Source organism: Styela clava, chromosome 11 (assembly GCF_964204865.1).
Source record: "Styela clava chromosome 11, kaStyClav1.hap1.2, whole genome shotgun sequence".
In the NCBI taxonomy this organism is placed as follows: domain Eukaryota; kingdom Metazoa; phylum Chordata; class Ascidiacea; order Stolidobranchia; family Styelidae; genus Styela; species Styela clava.
Window position 1 is genome coordinate 11390377 of NC_135260.1, and position 19734 is coordinate 11410110.

Below are 19734 nucleotides of genomic sequence, written 5' to 3' on the forward strand. Positions count from 1 at the left end.
TGTTGGGGATGGGATGTTTGTACAAAAGGCAAGACCATACTGACCAAAATTTTGTTGTCACAAACCCCCCATTAGAAGTCAATTTTTAAAGGCGTTCCAAACGGCGTTGTATTACAGACTTCACAACGAGACAAGAATAAAAGTTTGGTTTCCATTACATTTGAACCCACGACAATTGCACCTGCATACAATTTTTTTTGTATTTTTTTTTGTTTTACGGATATTTGAACCCATACTAACCCTAACACATGAGTTTTAGCACCCGCATATAAATTGAACCCGCGGATATGTACATGGGTTCAAATGTACTTCAAATGAATATGTAACGACCATTTAACTATACACAAAATTCCATGGCGAAAGTACAGAATCCATTATCATCCCCACGTCCAAACATGACCTTGGACATTCAATGAATTGTTGGAGCTGCGAAGTTTTTGTTTGCAATGCCCCCAAGTTATATTCTTATATTGAAACTGTGAAAGTTTAATGGGTTATGTTATATACTCTTTATTTGACTAACTTAAAATGTACACAAATGCAAAAAATTCAAGAAGAGTATTGCGTATTTGTTCCAGGTAAAGTACCATCTCTGTCCTTGTCGACATCCTCCCACAACACTCCCCGTAATTAATCGAAACACGCGAGTTTTCAACACGAGACATTTGACCGATAGTAGCCTATTGACTCATGCTCCTAACCCGATGTCGGATTTTTCTTACGTAAGGTCGTAGAATGCTCACTTAATATTTATATGTTGAAAAACCAAGTCCTTAAAATAATCAATATGTTTGCGCTGTTGAACTCGACGGTTTTACCAAATTCCAAATACCAATATTACGTCTGAGATTATTCGTGTTAACAATCTTGCTCTTGATAACCAATATGCACACGCATGGGAACACAAATTGATATTTAGTCACGCTTCCTGCCAGGCGCTAAGCACGCTGCCTTCACGAATGAGAGAACCATTCGAGAGTGAAGGACGAAGTTGGCGGTCGTTTTGTTTTCCGATAATATCGTGGTTCACGTGTAACTGTGATTATTTGTGATATTATGTCTTTACATGTGTTGAAAATTTTATTTTATTGAAGCCATGAAAACTAGTATACTGATATATTTGTGGAACAGATTAAGTGATGGTTTCTGTATTGAACGATTCATTTAGTTTGACACTCTAAAAATCTATTGATATCGTAATGTCTGAATGTTATAAATTCAAAATCGATTACTACTCAAATACACTGTTGCATGGTCGCAATGGCATAAGTGCCATTTAGAAGTTTAACTATCATGGACAGACTGGATGTTCTAATCAATTCTAGTCTGTTATCACACTTCAGCAATTTCAATTTTTTTAGTGGGAATTACTGGATGTTATTTGTCAGCATGTAGAAGTTAGACTATCCAAATTGAATAAATTCATATCAAAATTGAATAAATTCACGAAGATCAGACGTTGCATAAATTAGTCAGACTAAGTACCTAATAAATAATAAATAGACTAGGAATCAATCAAGTTGCTTGATTATTATCAGACTATCGGGACTATGGCAGTTTAATTACTGAATTATTGAATACCCTTGAAGTTGAAAATTATACTTCTTATTACAGCAATATGTTGTTAGTATACCTTTTCATATATTGCTTGATTCCTTTCTTTTAGTAGCCTAGTTGTTTTTTATTTATATTAATGATTATAGACTATTTGTCTTGGTTGATTTATTTGCTCAACAAACATTCAAACGCTAAAATTTGTTAATTCTCTAATTGCACAATTGTGCTTCTTATGAATTTGTCGATTTTACCTAAAACTGAGTGGTATGTAATTACTTATATTTTTTCATACAGTATAAATTAATTTTCTGATATGTCTACAACAAATGGCAAACGAACACCAAATATATGCAATGTTCCGACTATTATTGTTATGGTCGGATTACCCGCCCGTGGGAAAACTTACATCAGTAAAAAGTTAACAAGATATTTGAATTGGGTTGGAGTAAAAACCAAAGTCTTCAATGTTGGAAATTATCGCCGGCACGAATGTGCAAAATTTCAAGATCATGACTTCTTTCGACCAGATAATAAAGAAGCTATGAGAATTCGTGCTAAATGTGCACAGGATGCATTGAAAGATGTCAAAAAATATTTGACGACAGTTGGCCAGATTGCTGTATACGATGCAACCAACACAACCGCTGGCAGAAGGAGAATAATTTTAGATTTTGCGCGAGAATGGGGATTCAAAGTATTTTTTATTGAATCACTGTGTGATGATCCAAGTGTGATTGAACAAAATATTACTGAAGTTAAACTAAATGGACCTGATTATCAGGGACAGGATCCTACGCAAGCTATGAATGATTTTGTTAAACGTATCGAGCATTATGCAACAGCGTATGAAACCCTCGATCCAGAGCTTGATAAAGATTTGTCTTATATTAAAGTGATTGATGTTGGGAAAAGATTTATTGTTAACCGTGTTACAGATCATGTACAGGTATGTTGTTATAGATTTTTTCCTGTCTTATCTGAGAATTAACCCATTTCCAGGTTTAATTTCTGTAAAGTACTGTGTAACAACACAAAATAAAGAGATATTTCAATTTTCCTTATTTAATAGTTCTGACAAATAACTGAATAATATAAAAATAACTTGCCCTCAAACTTTTAGCTATCTACCGTACTTGTTTCTTCATAGATTGTGTGATTATTAATATTAATCGCCAATATGAGTTTGGTAAAAAATGTTTTCATTTCTGACTTTTCTATTGTTGAGTAATGGACACCTGATGAATATAATTTTCAAACGAAAATGTTTTCCCATATATCGACATATAGTTGCTCTAGCCTACTTTTTAAAATTCTATCATTAAAATAGAATTGGGTGTACTAGGGTATTGTGTATTGAACTGCAGGTCCTTTCTCCTTGTTTACTTTCTATTCCGGATCCGAATGTGGCTGTTGCCACAAGGATGCGTGACTGAGATAGTATTAGATTAGAAGATAAATAAAAATAACATAATCTCTTTCCACGAAATGTCAAGTATATTTATGAGCTTTCGTTAGATCATAGTCTAACTTCTTCAGATAAAACAAGATATGTAAATTGTTTTATCTGAAGAAGTTAGACTATGATCTAACGAAAGCTCATAAATATACTCGATATTTTGTGGAAAGAGATTATGTTATTTTTATTTAAAATAGAATTGTAAACAATTTTGAAATTCTTCTTCTCTGATGCCTCTCCTTTCATACATTTTTATTATTCTTATGCTACAGGGTCGTATTATTTACTATCTCATGAACATACACATTACTCCACGTTCCATTTATGTTTGTCGTCATGGTGAGAGCGGGATGAACTTGAATATGAGAATTGGTGGGAATTCAAATTTAACAACTGGCGGGGAAAAATTTGCACAAAATTTAGCAACTTTTATCGAGGAACAAGACATCAAAGATTTAAAGGTAAAAAAAAATCATACTAGGATTTTGATTTTTACCGGTAATTCTTTTTTCAAGTCCTAAATCTAAATGGAATATTTTCCAAATTTAGCGATATTTACAGGTTGAAGTGATTAAAATATATTTAGCAAATAAATTTTGGTTTTTACGCCTGATTTTGAATGTTTTATGTTGTCCTAAATAAGTGCTGAAATGTCATTAAACTCGCATCAATAAATTTAAGAAAGCGTGTTTATATTATTACTCGTCTCATTATGGAGCATATTTATAAGCTTATAGTCAATAAAGCTTATTGTCTAGTTGTACATTTATATATACTGGGTTGTTATTGATTTGTTAAGTATGATAACAGATGCCAAATGCATTGCATATAATTATATTCAGACCTAATCAATATTATGGTATGATCTCCTTAACATATGGTTGAATAATAGAAGATTCCTAAGAAATTAATGTGCCATTAAATATAATCTCGATTATGGGCATTCTTTCAAAGCCTACTTGGAAAAGCATACACTTACTTAATAAATAATGAATTAGATATACCGTAGGTCTTGATCTTCATAATGTCTGGCTTTATACCATATTGATGACTGGACCGGTGGCTTGGACCGGTGAGGTGGTGGCTGGTGGGCATTGGGTTTATTAGACCTAAGATTTTTTAAACAGCAAAGTCCAGTGCTAGGCTGTTGCAGCCATTTAATGTCCACTTTCCTTACACTAGTTTTTAATTTTAATCAACTTTGAACAGCACAGTACCCGTGTTTTGATTTGTTGCCTTTTTGAATGCATTTGTATTGAAAACTAATTAAATTTAGAATGAAAATATACCTGAAATAAGTAGATCAATACTCAATATGGACATGAAGATCTACAGAACTTGATCTGATTTTTAATGGTTCAACTTCTGAGTAGTATTTCATTCTCTCATTTCTCTGCCAATTATGCATACTTTCAGGTCTGGACGAGTCAGTTATCGAGAACGCAAGTTACAGCAAAACATATTAATGTATCATCGGAGCAATGGAAAGCTTTAAATGAGATAAGTGCGGGAGTATGTGAAGGAATGACCTATGAGGAAATTGAAAAAAGCATGCCAGAAGAATTTGCACTCAGAGACCAAGATAAATACCATTACAGGTAAAAAACTTTGAAGGGTTAAATGAAATTCTGTACGATTACAAATCGTCTCTAGAAATGCGGTTGTTCTGAAATGAGCTCTGTAGTTATGAGGCCCAGGACTAATTTTGTTACATTTTCAAATTGTTTTCGGAACCAATACATCAAATATTATCAGCTAATAAAAGGAGCAATATATTTCAAGTTTGGCTGCTACTGAGTGTATAGACTTGTTTATGGCTGAACATTTTATTTAATACCTTTTAAATACTTTTTTATCTTTTGTATCAAACAAAATTATATTTCAGATATCCAATGGGGGAGTCATACTTTGATCTTGTTACTCGACTGGAACCAGTAATTATGGAATTGGAAAGATCTGAAAATGTTCTTGTCATTTGTCATCAGGTAATTGAATTTGCAGCATGCTCAAATGTTTAAAATATTCTTGATCAATATCATTTTCTCTGAAAGTTGATTGATAAGGAAGGAAGAACAAACATCAGTGAGGATTTTATCTTATGCTTGCCTTGAGTTTTTTTTATTTTTTGTTCAGTTTTTTTTTCATTAAGCATGAATCTTTATATTTGTAGTTCTTTGCTTTATAATGGTAGCTTCAGAGGTTCTTTTTGCATGCACGGTCCTATTTTTATATCTGAATTTCCTTGAATCACTGATATTTTCCTAGAATCCTTGATTGATTTAATATCATACATGGAACTCCTAATAATTTCTAGAAATCAAATCACCGATAAAAACCAAATGTTTTCTCACAATTCACATTTTCATATCTCAGGATTCAGCTTATTTATTCACATGGATAGAAAATAATATTCTTGGAAACTTATCTTATTTGTAAGACATAATATTTTTATTCAAATATTTGGGAGAGTAGATTTTCTCTTAATATTAATTTGGACGGATGGAGAGCTTCTTCACTCATTTTTTCCAGGGGCCTCCTTTTATGAAAATGGTAGCTTTACTCATTATAAATGTTTATTGATCGATGACACCTTGGTTAATTCCTTACTGATTGAGATAATTGTAGTGAGCTTTACATTGCACTACGATAATTACGAATGAAATTTACAATATTTTCCATGTTATGATGGCAAGTATTTATATATACTTTTTGCCTATCTGTTCTACATATTAGAATCACTATTATTTAAAAATACAATTCTTTTGAGAGTAACTATGGTTAACAGATTAACTTTATTACTTATCGATCTCGATCGGTAACTTTCGTGTGTTACGCGATATCTCACGAAAGCGAGGTTGAATCTGTTCCAAATTTTGCATGCACATTCATCAAATCTCGGACCAGAAAGCCTATTGATTTTCGATGAAATATGTCGTATAATTAGCGAGTTATTAATTAGTTAGTGATGGGACACGCAGTGTCGCTATCGAGTCAGAGCGAAGTAATCGAAACTGCAGATCGATAAGTCAGCGGTCTTTGATTGCTATCTAGTTTGTTTATTAATCAAATAGATTTTGCTAAATTTCCCAGCCCTATACAAATGGCTTTTACAAGTAAATCTTCGATTATAGTACACAGGGATGGCCAGAACCGAATATTTTACTATTTCGAATACATTTTGAGATAATATGTTCAAATATGAAATATTGAATATATTCTAAATTGGGGTAAATTCATATAGAAAATTATATAAATCACTAAATCTTCATGTTGATCACATTTAGAACGATACAAATATGATGTTTATTACCAGTTGGGATATCGTGTGAATTGTTCTACTTGTCTTACGTCTCAAAATCCCTAATTTTTAAATAAAAGTGTTCTGAATTATTTCTAAATTCTAAAATTTACTACCTACATTGAATGTGATGAATTTTCAAATATTCGATTCGTTTTGGACATCTGTGATAGTTTATTGTAGTGCTTGAAGTGTGGACTATTAGGTGTGAATTACATGCCCTCTGGAAGGTGATAAACCATATGTGTGCATATCACTTTCAATGTGTTTGACACATCTCTGTAACTAATTATACTACAGCAGGCTGTTTGTTGCTACATTTTTCATGCTGTTACAATAGGTCAATATCCACTGGTACCAATTACATTGTCTACTACATGTTTTGAATCAGCACTGAAACTCTGACTCATTTTGTAACATTGTATTTAATCTGCACTGGTTTATGCTTAATTTATCTTTGGAATACACTTGAAATGGGTAAAGCAGAATGGGAGAGGTTGTTATTGTCCAATGTCCTTCTTTTGAGTCATAGATAGCAAACAAGTTTCCACCATAAATGCTCTATGAGTCATAATAGAGTATGTTATGCTTCAACCATATTTTTGATTTTGGCTTTACTACTGTTGTGTTGTGCATTGAAGTCGAAATGCTATGAATGAATATTTTTAAAAATGAAATATCAAATGTTCCTGAATTGGGTCATATTCAGCATAGAAGTCTTAATTAAATGGCCTTTGCCCAGACTTCATAACGAAAATATGTGAGCTTCCTTTGTTCTAATATTCCCTTCATATATTATACTTTTGTATGTTGTTCGTTCTCTGGTCAGTTCATTGTGAGTTCATCCATATTTATTCATCTATTTTAATATTATTAATCAATGTTGACCATTTTATTAGAAATCTGACCACAATAATATTGTAAACTAAAATCAAAAAAATATGGTTTTATTAAATTAGCTTACCCAGAGTGCATTGAATTGGGCATTGGAAAAAGATTGGAGTTGCTTTATCATTTAACCCATCGTCTTATTAAGATTGGTTAACCATATTATAGCATAGAATATGCTGATGATATCATATATCAAAAATTATTATGTAACTCTTCATATAACATAATGCAATGAAGGAGAAATTTGGCAAAACTGCTGATACCTATTTCATTGCAGAACAATTGCTATAGTTTGATATACATATATATACAGTGATACCTCGGTAGTCGAACAATTTTTTTAGGATTGGCGTTTGAATACCGATTTGCCATAAGAAACAATGGTCATTGTTTTAATACGTTCTTACATATTCCAAAATACCGAAAATATTAACAAAACTTGTACCGCAACAACATACCGTAATTTCTTTTTCAATTGAATTGTTGTTCTCACTGTTTTTCATCTTCTTCCATTTATCACTACTTTTCTTTGGAACCCTGATCAACGGCAAAAAAAAATTTTGACTTATATTTTTTAGTCGAATTGTCTGAGTATCAAGTCATTCGACTACCGAGGTATCACTGTATATATACTACTATTTCACAGTATATTCGATATAACACATTATTTGAATTTCATATGTTATTTAAAAGTTTCAACAAAAACGTTTGAATCCTGACAATTAGGAACTGTGGAATATCTAGTTTAAAAGCCAATGTAATATTTTCATGCGGTATGCCAATTGCCAACATTGGCCTTTTTTGTCAACAGAGCATTCTTTTTTATGACATATTTGTACATTTTTTGTTCTGAACAAGGCTCTGCACCGACAGTCATTGCTAGGTAAAGAGATGCTGTAGTTGGGAGAATCTCTTCAGTTCGACATTGCCTACCCAGTTTATTACACCCTGAATTAGTCAAATGTTAACATATTGGTATTGCAAATTGGATACTTAGCAATATTTCATGCTTGGGGTTTAAAGATCAAAGTTTTATACGTGGGAGATCATACCATAAACTGACCTTTGTTCAGAAGATGGCTACCAGACAGACATTTCATTACCATATTGATTGAAAATTTCCATTTTTTTCTCAGGCTGTCATGAGGTGCATTCTCGCATATTTTCTTGACAAGGATGAAAATGAATTACCTTATTTGAAATGTCCTCTACATTCTGTTTTAAAATTAACACCAATTGCTTATGGATGTGTTGTTGAAACATTTTCACTGGGGCCAGGTGCAGTGAACACACACAGGTAATAGAATAATCATAGCATTTTCTTTTGAATAAAAATATGTATTTTTCCTCAGACACAAAGTGTACTTATGGCTCGTTTTGTTATTATGTTGTTCCTGATGATATTTTTCTTATTGTTGTTATAAAAAATCGCTGCTCTTCAATTACAGGACCAATTGCTTTGAAATTTTCAGTGGTTGAAGATTGTCTTTATCGCTAGAAGGCTATTACTTAAATTTATTTTAAAAATTTTTGTGGGCTCTATGAGATTCGTTTTTTGTGTTGTGTGCGATGACATCACAAATTGAAAATTGCACACCTGAGGCTGTTCCGCGTTTGTGTTGGTTGTTTTCTATTGGTTGTGTGAAGTTGTGGAGACTATGTTTCGGCTTTCAGGTAGTATGCTGTGAATGATTGCATACCTGTACTACTTCGTTTTGACCTTCATGTCCATATATTTGAGCATTGCTCTCAACTAAATTGAATATTTATTTCCTAGACCAAAACCAGCATCTTCGCCTGTTAAACTAGAATCTGGTGAGTTAAATGATAATGGCCACTTGATTGAGGAACACAACGGAATTAAAAAAGACACTTTTGTTGAAGAAGACCACAATAGTGACAGTGATGAAGAGTGGTTGAGCAGAAAAAGAACTTTCAGTTTGCCAGGGTCACATATCAGATTGAAGTTACCAACAATCACAAGGAAAAGACCACATTCGCCAATTGTGAATACTCAAGGTATAGTGTTTGTTTGTGATTTTTGTGTGATTTTTGTAGATTTCACAATAACGCAGGGTGATATCAGAAAGCGGAACCCAGGTTTTGAACATATTCTATACTAGACAGAACATAACTTTTGTACAAAGCGTCCCAGAATGCTGAAACTTTTGCGAACGATCATATGCAAACATATTTTTAAGATTTCAGTTGTTAAATAAATTCTTCATTCTGGTTGAAGTGATTAGGAAATTTGTGAGTTCTGTTTTTTTTGTCACCCTACATGCTATTCTTGTTGCAAATAGTTATATTATGTATTGTTAACTAGTCATGGATTTTACTTTACTGTGAAGAAATGCTTTCACTTCTTTAAATTTCTTATGATTCGATGAGATTAAAATGCTATCCAGATTTGCGTTAAATTTTTTCGTTACAAATTAGACAAAATGACATCTTTCGAGAATCACTTCTTTATGAGCATTCCATACACTATAATTGGAAACTGAATCAAATCAAGTTTTGTTTCTAATAGGCTAATTATAGAATTCACTGTTGACTGTTGATCCTCACCATTATAGCACTATAGAGTATTTTTTATATGATGTATACATAGTCTTATGCTCTAAACAAGACTCCACAGTCCACATACTCAGCCATAACTAGCTAATGAGCTATTATAGTAATTCTTGCCATCCTATGTCAACACATCTTTCAGATAAGATTTTTATTAAACTAGTCTCATTTTATCTCACAGACAAAATTTTGTTGTTACTTGTCCATGTAGAATATCATTTTATTTATGTAGTCGGTGAGAATACCTGAATGAAATACTATGCAATGATGAGTCCTGCAATATATTACAGACGTAAAAAACAGACGTTATTGCGAATACAAAATTGGAACCACGTTTTGAACATCTGATTTCGAGCCGACCCTAATTACATGTATATACAAAAATGCTTAATTATGTATGTTTTCTGCGTAACAAAACAAGCCATTTAAATGAGGCCGTATGCGAGATGAGCAAGTAATTTCATTAATCGCTATCAGTTCCAAAATACTTGTTGAAAGTCGTTGTTGGTATTCTTCGTGTATTCCATCACCTAACTATTATAATCATTAATTTTATTCCATAAAAAACTGAGATGCCAGGTGTATCTACAATCAAGCCCGCGAATATTCTTCGGTTTTCAATTTTGGCCCGCTGTCAATCAACTTTGGGTACCCCTTCCCTAGATGATCTGGTGAATTCCATGAAATGAAGAAATACCATTAAATGATTTTCCAGCACTAAGCACACATTTAATCAACTTCCTCTACTTCTTATGATTCTGCTTATATTTTTATTTCTTTTATTCTTTTCATTGGAGAAGTATATTCGACAGATTTATCAAAAAAGCTTTTTCTAGTTGACGTTAATAACTGTTCCCTAAAATATTCTATTGTGTGATCACAATTCATTCATATAATTGTTTGTGACTTAGTAATCAAATTTAATCAAGTAGAAATCAGTAGCAATTAACATAGCGTGTGAATTCGCTTTTTTAAACAGAATGTTCTCCCGTTTATTCGTAGTGGACGCAACGACAGCCAATCTGCCTAGAGTGCGGAGCATGGGCAACCTTATGGAAAAACGATTGCTCATTGCTGGAAGATTCGTGCATAAGGACAAAACTGTGCAAGATGGTACCTGCGTGAGGGATATAAAGGATGACATGAATAACAACTGTAATATGAGTAACAACAATAACTACAAAAATTAAATATAAGTGCTTCACTGTGGATTATTTTATTCCATATCTTTCTGATTCAAATTTATTATATTCAAATATTTGCTTAATGGGTTAGGATATTTTTCATTAGATTAATTTAGGGAGTTTTATATAAATGTGTACATGTTTACCTTTAACCAAATAGTTAGACATCTGCTTGTATCCTCACCACAATGGTCTTAGTAATACAGGGTAAGAAAGTCTTTTGAATTTTCTAAATTGAGGAGGGGATTTAGAAATACCATTATAGTTTGTTGGCTCCTACAGGTATATTGAATGACGTAGAAAAACCTAAATAAACACTACTTTAAATGATACAGACCTGGTTATTAAGATATATTTATAGTTGCCTTCATATGTGAAATTCAGTTTTCGGTATTAAAATGCAGATGTGTTTGCTTTCAACAACATTCTATAGAAAACAAGTGTGCAAAAACAGCAATGTTACAGATATATTATTATTAGTATTAATATTGACCAAAAATAGTTACTCCGGATATTTTTTAAGTTTCTTATCCAATATTCTGGCTCCTTTAATCTCCTTTAATTTAAATGCTATTTGCATTCCCTTTTCTCTCTACTGGTATAACGTTTTTTCCATTGAATACAGAATTCTATATATGGAAAAAACATGAGAAAATATTGCTTTGGAGTTATAAGCTACAATTTGGTATACTTTGACTTTCATTCTTTTTTTCAACAATTTCTCTCAACATGCTTTTGTAGAGATTGCTTGTTGGAGATGCACCAATGCTTTTATGTTGTTCGCTTCTTGATATTTCTCCATTGTCATACTTGCCATTATATTCATAATTTATTTCCATATTTGCTGAAAGTTTACATCCCATACCGGTAGATTGGGTTCGGAGGTCAAAAATAGATTTCTTCCAAGGTTCCATACCTTGAATTCCATTTTTTAAATTTTCGTAATTATTTCATCTTCCATTGCTTTGAAATAAGGAATGAATATCCAATCTGAGAAATATCTTGAGTGTGACAAAATAAGCATTTCTGCATTTAACTATTTCAGGATATCATAAATGCATCAAATGCCAAATAAAAATAGACGACAATGTGAAAGTTTGCTTTTCGCGTTATAAATTATAGTTTTATTTTCACTCTGCCTGAGCTTAGTATTTATTATTTGTAGTTGAGTAGTTATTTATTGGTAGTATTTATTTATTACATATTATAATGCCAAATAGTTCCTTAAATTATGTTGTGTAGTGTCGGATGATTTTTAAATGTGGTTTATTTATTATATATGTTGTTTTCATTGCTTACTTTGCCATCTTTTCTGTTTTGCATTTGTCTCGTCCCATTGCAAATTTTCATATACAAAACCTAATTTTTGCCCTTATTGCATTATTGGGGTTTTTAATTTTCGATACATCCATGCATATGAAATATTAAATTGATTTACTGATCCATAGGACTTTGTTACAAAATGATGGAGCAAGATTCGTCATATCATTAAGTCATTAACATTAATTAAGGTATTTTAACAGCTATAGGAAATAATATACCAGCATCTTTGAGATTTCAGACAACTAGTATGAATCGAACGCAGGTTCTACACATGGGTTTGTGCAATGGTTTCCCCATTACCCAATGTTGAACACACTGTCTTTTATAGAGTGAAACAGCTTACTAGTTAGCTATGCCATTTTTGTAATGGCCTTTCGGTGGTGATATACTATTCATACTGTTATATTTATTTAATATAATTCATTGTTCAAGTTCAAGGCATTAAATATGAAGACAATAAGCTTTCAAATAGAAGTTTAAAAAGTTCATTGACGCTGGTTCATATAATTTTCATTCTAATGATCAGTTCTATTCCTTCATTTGAATACCTTCTCTCTAATATTACATTAGGCTTTATTTTCAAAGTCATATAATATATATATGTTTCTAACAACCCTTAATATATGTTAAATTAAACTTGTTTTCCTTTGTTGTTTGTATGAAAGTGTTGGTTTACTGTTATGTTGTTGTTATTGGGTATCTGTTCGATGTTATGAGATAAGATAGTTTTTATTCAAGTGTTGCAATTTTTTTTGTAAGTTCCAATGTATATAATTTAAATTCCTGTGTGAATTTTCATACCTAGAAATTGTTCTATGAATACCTTTGAGTTTGAAGGACCTTTATGATTAAGTAAAAGTTCGAGACATCACATTTGGGTAGACGTCTCTAAACCCAGAGTCGTCGATCAAGTTGGGTCATGTGTCCAGAGTCGAGTCGTTCACAGCGTTAAATCTCACTGGCGGTTGAGTCAAGTCCCAAATCATTTTATTCGGATGACTCACATATATGATGTTGGCTCATGCCCAAGTCTAGTGAATGACTCTAGTCTCTCCAACAATAAGTAAGTTATGATGAAACTAATTTAATACCCAATGTGAATTGAATAGGTTATTTTTTCGATAACATAAGATTCTTTTGCAGGTCAATGAAAAGATATGTAGCCGCTCTGATGTGTCTAAATTGTTGTCTTAAAAAAATTTTATGGTTTAAAACTCATTTCCTATTAAGGCTCTGAAAATGTTTTTTCTCTCTTGTGATTGGTTCAAACTGGCTGTTGATCATGCAAGCTTTTAATCCTACCCTCTCGCCGTTCTTTCGAATTTTTTACAGATTAGAAGTTCAGTGCATATCACAATATTAGGGAGTAAATATATTTTATTTTTGACATTGACATTGACACTATACTTATTCGTCTATGACTTTATATCTTAATGTTTCAGTGTTATGTTTTGATATTTGAAAAGAGTTTGTGTAATGTTTGACTGAGTTTATTATGTTATAAGCACTCCATCTCGGGCAATTCATCAACAGCCTATACATAAGATTTAAGAATGATTTATCTCCTGATCCACAGCTTTTAGTATTGCTATGCTATGTGGGGTGTTGATAGGAATGAAATTTGCCATATTTATCATGGTATTTGCTGCAAAAAATAAAGCTTTCAAAATTACAAGAAATTGGCATCCTTGAACAGAATACCAATTCATTTATATAATGGACGATCGCATTAACCTGCAGACCTATACACCAAGTTTTAGCAGACCCATACAAGTTTTTAGCCCATGTTTTAGCATACTAGGTTAAATTAGAGCTCTCCTTGGGGATAATAAGACTCAGAAACTGACTATCGCTGCATGGCACATTGAATAAAGCATTTTCGTTTTGATGATACCTTGAGGTTGTGAGATTGTGTTTTTGTTACTGCCATATGCTATGTTGATTTAGTTCTGCTTCATTATTTGTTTTCTTTGACGAAATTAAATCTGCGATTGCTTCAGATGTCTGGTGATTTTGCGTCTCAACTCAATGTGATTATAGGCAACATATACGGCTTGGATAGGATTTACATATTCATCCAGGAAGACCGGAAATCCGATAAGACGGCTTAATCATAGGTCGGACCACGGCCTGTCAGTTTATGCCGTGTATCGGGTTAGTTAGCCAGTTACTTGTTTCAGATGCGTGGACGTTATCGTTGTGGAAGTTAGTAAACCATACGGCGGCGAGAAGTCCAGTAATCCTCTCGCACATAAGTATCCCCGAGGGATGCGAACCCACACAGGTAATCTGTAATCGGAAGTGCGGTGGCGAGCCTATTCCGAACGCTAAGCACATTGCGCAACACCACGAGGATTTTCCGAGTTTCTTAGTTGTTGTTTGCTGACTAAAGTCTTCTCCTAATTAATACTCTGACACAGTTCTTCCTCCCTACCTGGTTCTTAAGGTTGGTTCTTCCTCCCTACCTGGTTCCTGGTTAAGAAACCCTAATTTTTACAACATTGGTTTTAAAAACTACCTACATATCAATGAGATAATTTTCAATAAGGTCAACTTTATGATGTGCGTGCACTTATATAGGATAAGATTTTCAAATCTATTACGGACGAGAAGAGCGCGTTGGCGGACCGCGGCCTCTGGTGAGGTTATTGGACCAAGTCGTGAGCAGTTGACCGGTTATTTGCTTCAGATACATGAGCCTGGTGAGCAACATAAGTTGCATATTGCAGGCTTGGCGTACAAAGTTAATGTAACTTACGACGATGTACGAAGACAATTCAAAATGATCTGATATTGAGGCATGGATTAAGTGTTTGATCATGGTCCACTTCATTTAGTCGGGTAATTCCCTTAATAATAACATTGGAATGCTGTCTTGATGGATGGGTTGGACGTTGCTGGGTTTTATGATCTTTCTCAAACACGGGAAATGCATGTGCTCTCAACCTGGAAATGTGCATTCGTCGCTTCAAATATACCTAAAAGCGAATAAAACCAATATCAAATTATTCTAATGAAGTACGATGTTGAATCTGCAGAATCAAAAGCGCAAGCAAGAAAATATAAAAACACAATTCATTTAAAAATACATTTAATTTGGACGAATAAAGATCACGGAGTGCAGCTGCAGTATTGGTGGATGTAACGATGCTCGGTTAACACAAAATTACATTATGCGGAAAAATCAATAATATGAAGTGATAGATATTTGAATTTACCTCTGTTAATTTCATTAGGATGACCTGATCTTAAGTCGTTGAAATATCTCGAGAAATTGTTTCGTGTTGTATAATGGTGTATATTCAATTGGATTTTATCCAAATATCATTATCTTCTGTTGGCTACTTCGCGCTGTTGGCGGGATCGGTAGTGACACACAATTTCATTAAGCGGTCAATGATGAACTGCGTTCGAAAATAACGCTGCCATATATAACTCGAAGACTAACCTGTTCAAATGACTATAACATTTTGAAACAACCTCCTGCCTACTTGGGAGTAGGAGATATATATAAAAGATCCGGATCCACCATATTATTCCTAGTAACGGTAACTACAGCAAGATGAGCGAATCTTCTAAAGACAGTTTTCAGTTTATGCCAAACGAGCCTTCGCAGAATTTTTGTTTGTGGTCATCTATTATGCCACAGACCAGTTGCAGTCATTCAGCGGACAACCTTGATTTAGCGCGTAACTTCATTGCTAGAACACTTCTCTCAAGAAGCGCGTCGTTTGGTCAGCAATTTTATCCAATGGAAACAAATCCTTTTATGTGGACAAAGCCTTTGTCGTGGCCAGAAATGCGGGATAATTACATTCGAGATTCTGTGGATAATTCTGTGACAGATGATGCGGGATGTTTAAGAATAAACCAGGCGAAGAAAGTATACAAGAATCAGATTTTAAAGCCGAAAGGTTAGAAACACCTCGATGATTTTAGCCAATATTCTATTTGCGGCAATGCCTGATTTTGGTATATTCTTTGTTATTTTTTTCAATATTTGTTTTTGTAATAGTTGCAGTAATGAATTATTACAAAAATAATATTTTTGTTATTAATGCCGACTTCCTTTTATGTTAGGTTTGCTCTCACTCAGAAGTTCGAACTTCTTTTTAGACTATTATATTTTAACTTTGTCATAAAAAGTTTTAATAATTAGCCAGAAAGAATTCCACAAAGCTACTTTAATTTGTATAATATATATATATACATTGCACAATAAAAGCGAATTCGAATTACTTCAAATCACTCCCTCGTTCATAACACAACCTGAATCAAAATATTCACTATGATTTCGTTTTAGCAAAAAGACAAACCGCCATGCATTCATGTTCCACTAAAGAGATTATGAAAAATCAAAGTGTAAAGGTAAACAGTTCTTTGTTTAATTCACAGATTTGCATTGAATCAACTATTATCGATATGGGAATGAAAATATCTGTGATTCAAAAAGTAGATATTTAAAACTATAAACAGTTAAATCACACTATGATTTCAGATTGAACCCAAAATGTGCCGTCGTCCTCGACGTTGGTTGTCATTGTCAGATCTCGAATTTTCGTCCGTCGTTGAAGATATTGGAAAATCTACCAATAGTTTGCATGGTAGAAAAATTGTGGACAGAAAATTACCACAAGTTAAATTTGGCGGCAAATGTTCATCGCTACTAAGAAATTCATCTCCAAGTGAGTCTTTCAACTTGCAACATGAGCACGGCTATTACTCATCAAGTGGAAAGTTAATGGGTAGTACAGCAAAGCAATCACAGCAACAACAGAGACGTAGTCGTACCACGTTTACAACAGGTGCGAAATAGTGTTAGTTATTTGAATCGATTAGAAGTTATTGTTCGATATAATTATAACACATTTACATTTCGTTGTAATAAAAGTTGTACGACCAAATTCAGCACAAAATGTAGAACGCAATTTCAGCTTTTATCATTTTTGTTCAAATCAGGTTCATTTTACCATTTTTTTTGGCAAATCTACCAAACATCTCACTGCTGGTTTATTAGTTTATACTCTATTAAAACCATTCAATGGGCAAAAAATAATCTATATTTTCAAAATCGCTCTGAATAGCTGGAATCTTTTCGTTCAGAACAACTAGCCGTTTTGGAGTCAGCTTTTAAAATTTGTCATTATCCGCCTGTTGGGGTCAGAGAGGAACTTGCGTCAAACACAAAACTCACAGAAGCCAGAGTGCAGGTAATTTGATCAATTTATTGGAGATTATTGTATCAATAATTTGATATTTCCAAGTCAAAATATCAACATTCAAATTTTAGGTATGGTTTTCCAACAGACGAGCCAAATGGAGAAGGACTCAGTCTACGAATTCATTTAGAATGAATAATCAAACAACCTTCAGCGGGCATAACGTTGCTGACCAAGAAACAAGAAGCATTTGCAACGAAACATGACACACAAATTATATATCTCCAAAAAATGTGAAAAGCGAAATTGCTTACTGTTTTGCAGTGTCTAATTTTGTGTACCTGCTTTTAGCTTTTGAAAAAATCAGTTGACGTGTTCCCTCGACAACGAAATTATTGAACGCGAAGTGGATCAATGGATCGTTTTGTAATTTTGTATTTTCTTCTTGTTTTGTTTTTCTCATTAACTACTGGACCATTCGCTTTGATATTTTTGTTGTTGTTAAAGATTGTTGTCACCAGAAAACTATCACTTTTATTCATTTCAAAACTTCCTGCGGGCTCTGTTGTATTCGTTTTTCTATTTCTATTTTTTGTGGTGAAGTTAACAAAATGACGGTACAGGTATATACTATAAAATATCAGGTTTTTGAAATTAAGTCGCTGTATTTACATTTTAATCAAACCTATTTTATATATTTCACATGCTTCATACACACTTTCATGAATATGTTTAGTTTATTTACCATTATGATAAAGGGAAGATTGTCGTTTGATTTCAATATAATATTTTTAATAGTATTTTAAATAAATCGATGTTTAAACGAATATTTCCATTGTTTTACACCATGTTATTAAATAGAAATGGTTAAGGTAATTCAGAAAGTACTTATTTTTATTTGATGTTCCAATCGAACTTGCGTAAATGTACTCTTTAAATAAGGGTATGGCGAATTTTTGGCGCTCTTTGTTTACTATTCCTGTACGATTTTTCGGAGCACCTTTGAACCCCTTTCTACTCTAAACGGAAGTTTGCATTTGCTACTTTATTGTCAGTCTTATTTGGCAAATCAAATTCAAAGTTCTTTGATGGTACAACAGTTTATTCACATTTTGTTCCAATCCGGATTAGGAATCCTCGGGAGTTAGGTAACTCATTTATAGATTCATAGAGTAAATAGCAACTGAAAAATAAGCTATTAGTAACATTTGAAGTTCGAATGCAGTCAATAAGCCAAATTTATTTTTTCGCCATCTGATTACATCACATTTCCAAATTATCATAACTGGCTCTCAAATTATATAGATTTTTTGTTGTTTCAAATACGATCTCAGTTATGAGACTGTATTTATTTTTTGCCTGATACTTAGCTCTTTAATTTGAGTCATTGGTGAGTAACTAATGAATCGTCGAGTATTTGTAAGTCAATTATCGTCCCACAGATATTCAAAACTAGTCATTAAATAAACAAAACAACAAAATTGTAAACTTCCGTTTATGTCAGATCAACCTTGTGCTGTATATGAAACCGCTTTTACAAACATGATTATTTCTAAACTCAAGCGTAATGAGCTATGTTGAATATTTTTAACTTGCAGCAGACTCCCATTAACGAATACCGGCGCCATTTATTCCAGATGTTATGGTCAGATCGATTGTTGAGAAATGATAAGAAAATACACCGCAATTGTACCTGCTGTGCTAGGTGTATAAAGTTAAATTGCACAGTTTCACTTTACTTGAGTGAGAAGGGAGGCAGAAAAAGAGTGAGAGAATAACAAAATAAATATATTTATATATATATTATTTTTTAAAAGCTATCTGTATGGTCCGCACTTTCTCTTTTGATCCTCTCATTCATTTTGATCGTTTCATTCAGGATACTGATTAATGACACAGGTGACCAAGCACATTGATATTGGAAATACCGTTAAAGTGTAATAACTATCTATACTGCCTTTTCTATAAGCTATTTATAAACTAGTACAGGAATACGTATCGCATGGTTTTATTGAATTCAAATCTCGAATAAAGAAGAGCGAAATCATTCGATTTTCCGACATTTGATCTACTTACTATTGTTGGCGAGTCCGGTCACTCGAAAAACAAACTTTGCAAAGTTATATCAATTTCTTTCCCAATTGTGAATAGTGAATGGGCGAACTATCACACGGCGTTCAAGTCTGGGATGGTCGGATCGTGACCGTTTTGATACATTCGTAATTAGTAACGTTCAGCTTTCACGATCCAAGAACAATCTTGTCATCTTTTACACCGAAATAATTTCCCATGCAC

At 33.0% G+C, this 19734-nt stretch overlaps 2 protein-coding genes and 1 long non-coding RNA gene across 4 annotated transcripts in view; 2 read left to right on the plus strand and 1 right to left on the minus strand.

Annotated features, from left to right (window-relative positions):
- Positions 1-19734, minus strand: part of LOC120347565 (uncharacterized) — a 212880-nt gene that overhangs the window by 140730 nt on the left and 52416 nt on the right. The window lies entirely within an intron of this gene.
- LOC120347013 (6-phosphofructo-2-kinase/fructose-2,6-bisphosphatase 1-like) lies at positions 1839-14279 on the plus strand. Of its 2 annotated transcripts, none has more exons than XM_039416819.2 (7): positions 1839-2503; positions 3286-3474; positions 4430-4611; positions 4899-4998; positions 8339-8499; positions 8980-9221; positions 10776-14279. In XM_039416819.2, exons 1-7 carry the CDS (start codon positions 1871-1873, stop codon positions 10961-10963), a joined length of 1695 nt encoding a protein of 564 aa, XP_039272753.2. In that variant the 5' UTR covers positions 1839-1870; the 3' UTR covers positions 10964-14279. The 2 variants fall into 2 exon arrangements, with proteins under 2 accessions (XP_039272753.2, XP_039272754.2); XM_039416820.2 differs by having other exon boundaries at positions 10753-10914.
- On the plus strand, positions 15843-17705 carry LOC120348055 (uncharacterized). The gene is made up of 5 exons (XM_039418165.2): positions 15843-16194; positions 16584-16648; positions 16779-17085; positions 17384-17490; positions 17571-17705. Exons 1-5 carry the CDS (start codon positions 15843-15845, stop codon positions 17703-17705), a joined length of 966 nt encoding a protein of 321 aa, XP_039274099.2.

Excerpts from the sequence above, each read along its gene's own strand:
- LOC120347013 (XM_039416819.2), top strand. The coding sequence starts at position 1,871 with ATGTCTACAACAAATGGCAAACGAACACCAAATATATGCAATGTTCCG. Across the intron at positions 2,504-3,285 it reads GTGTTACAGATCATGTACAG|GGTCGTATTATTTACTATCT; the intron begins GTATGTTGTTAT and ends CTTATGCTACAG. Across the intron at positions 8,500-8,979 it reads GGTGCAGTGAACACACACAG|ACCAAAACCAGCATCTTCGC; the intron begins GTAATAGAATAA and ends TTTATTTCCTAG.
- LOC120348055 (XM_039418165.2), top strand. The coding sequence starts at position 15,843 with ATGAGCGAATCTTCTAAAGACAGTTTTCAGTTTATGCCAAACGAGCCT. Across the intron at positions 16,195-16,583 it reads TCAGATTTTAAAGCCGAAAG|CAAAAAGACAAACCGCCATG; the intron begins GTTAGAAACACC and ends ATTTCGTTTTAG. Across the intron at positions 16,649-16,778 it reads TGAAAAATCAAAGTGTAAAG|ATTGAACCCAAAATGTGCCG; the intron begins GTAAACAGTTCT and ends CTATGATTTCAG.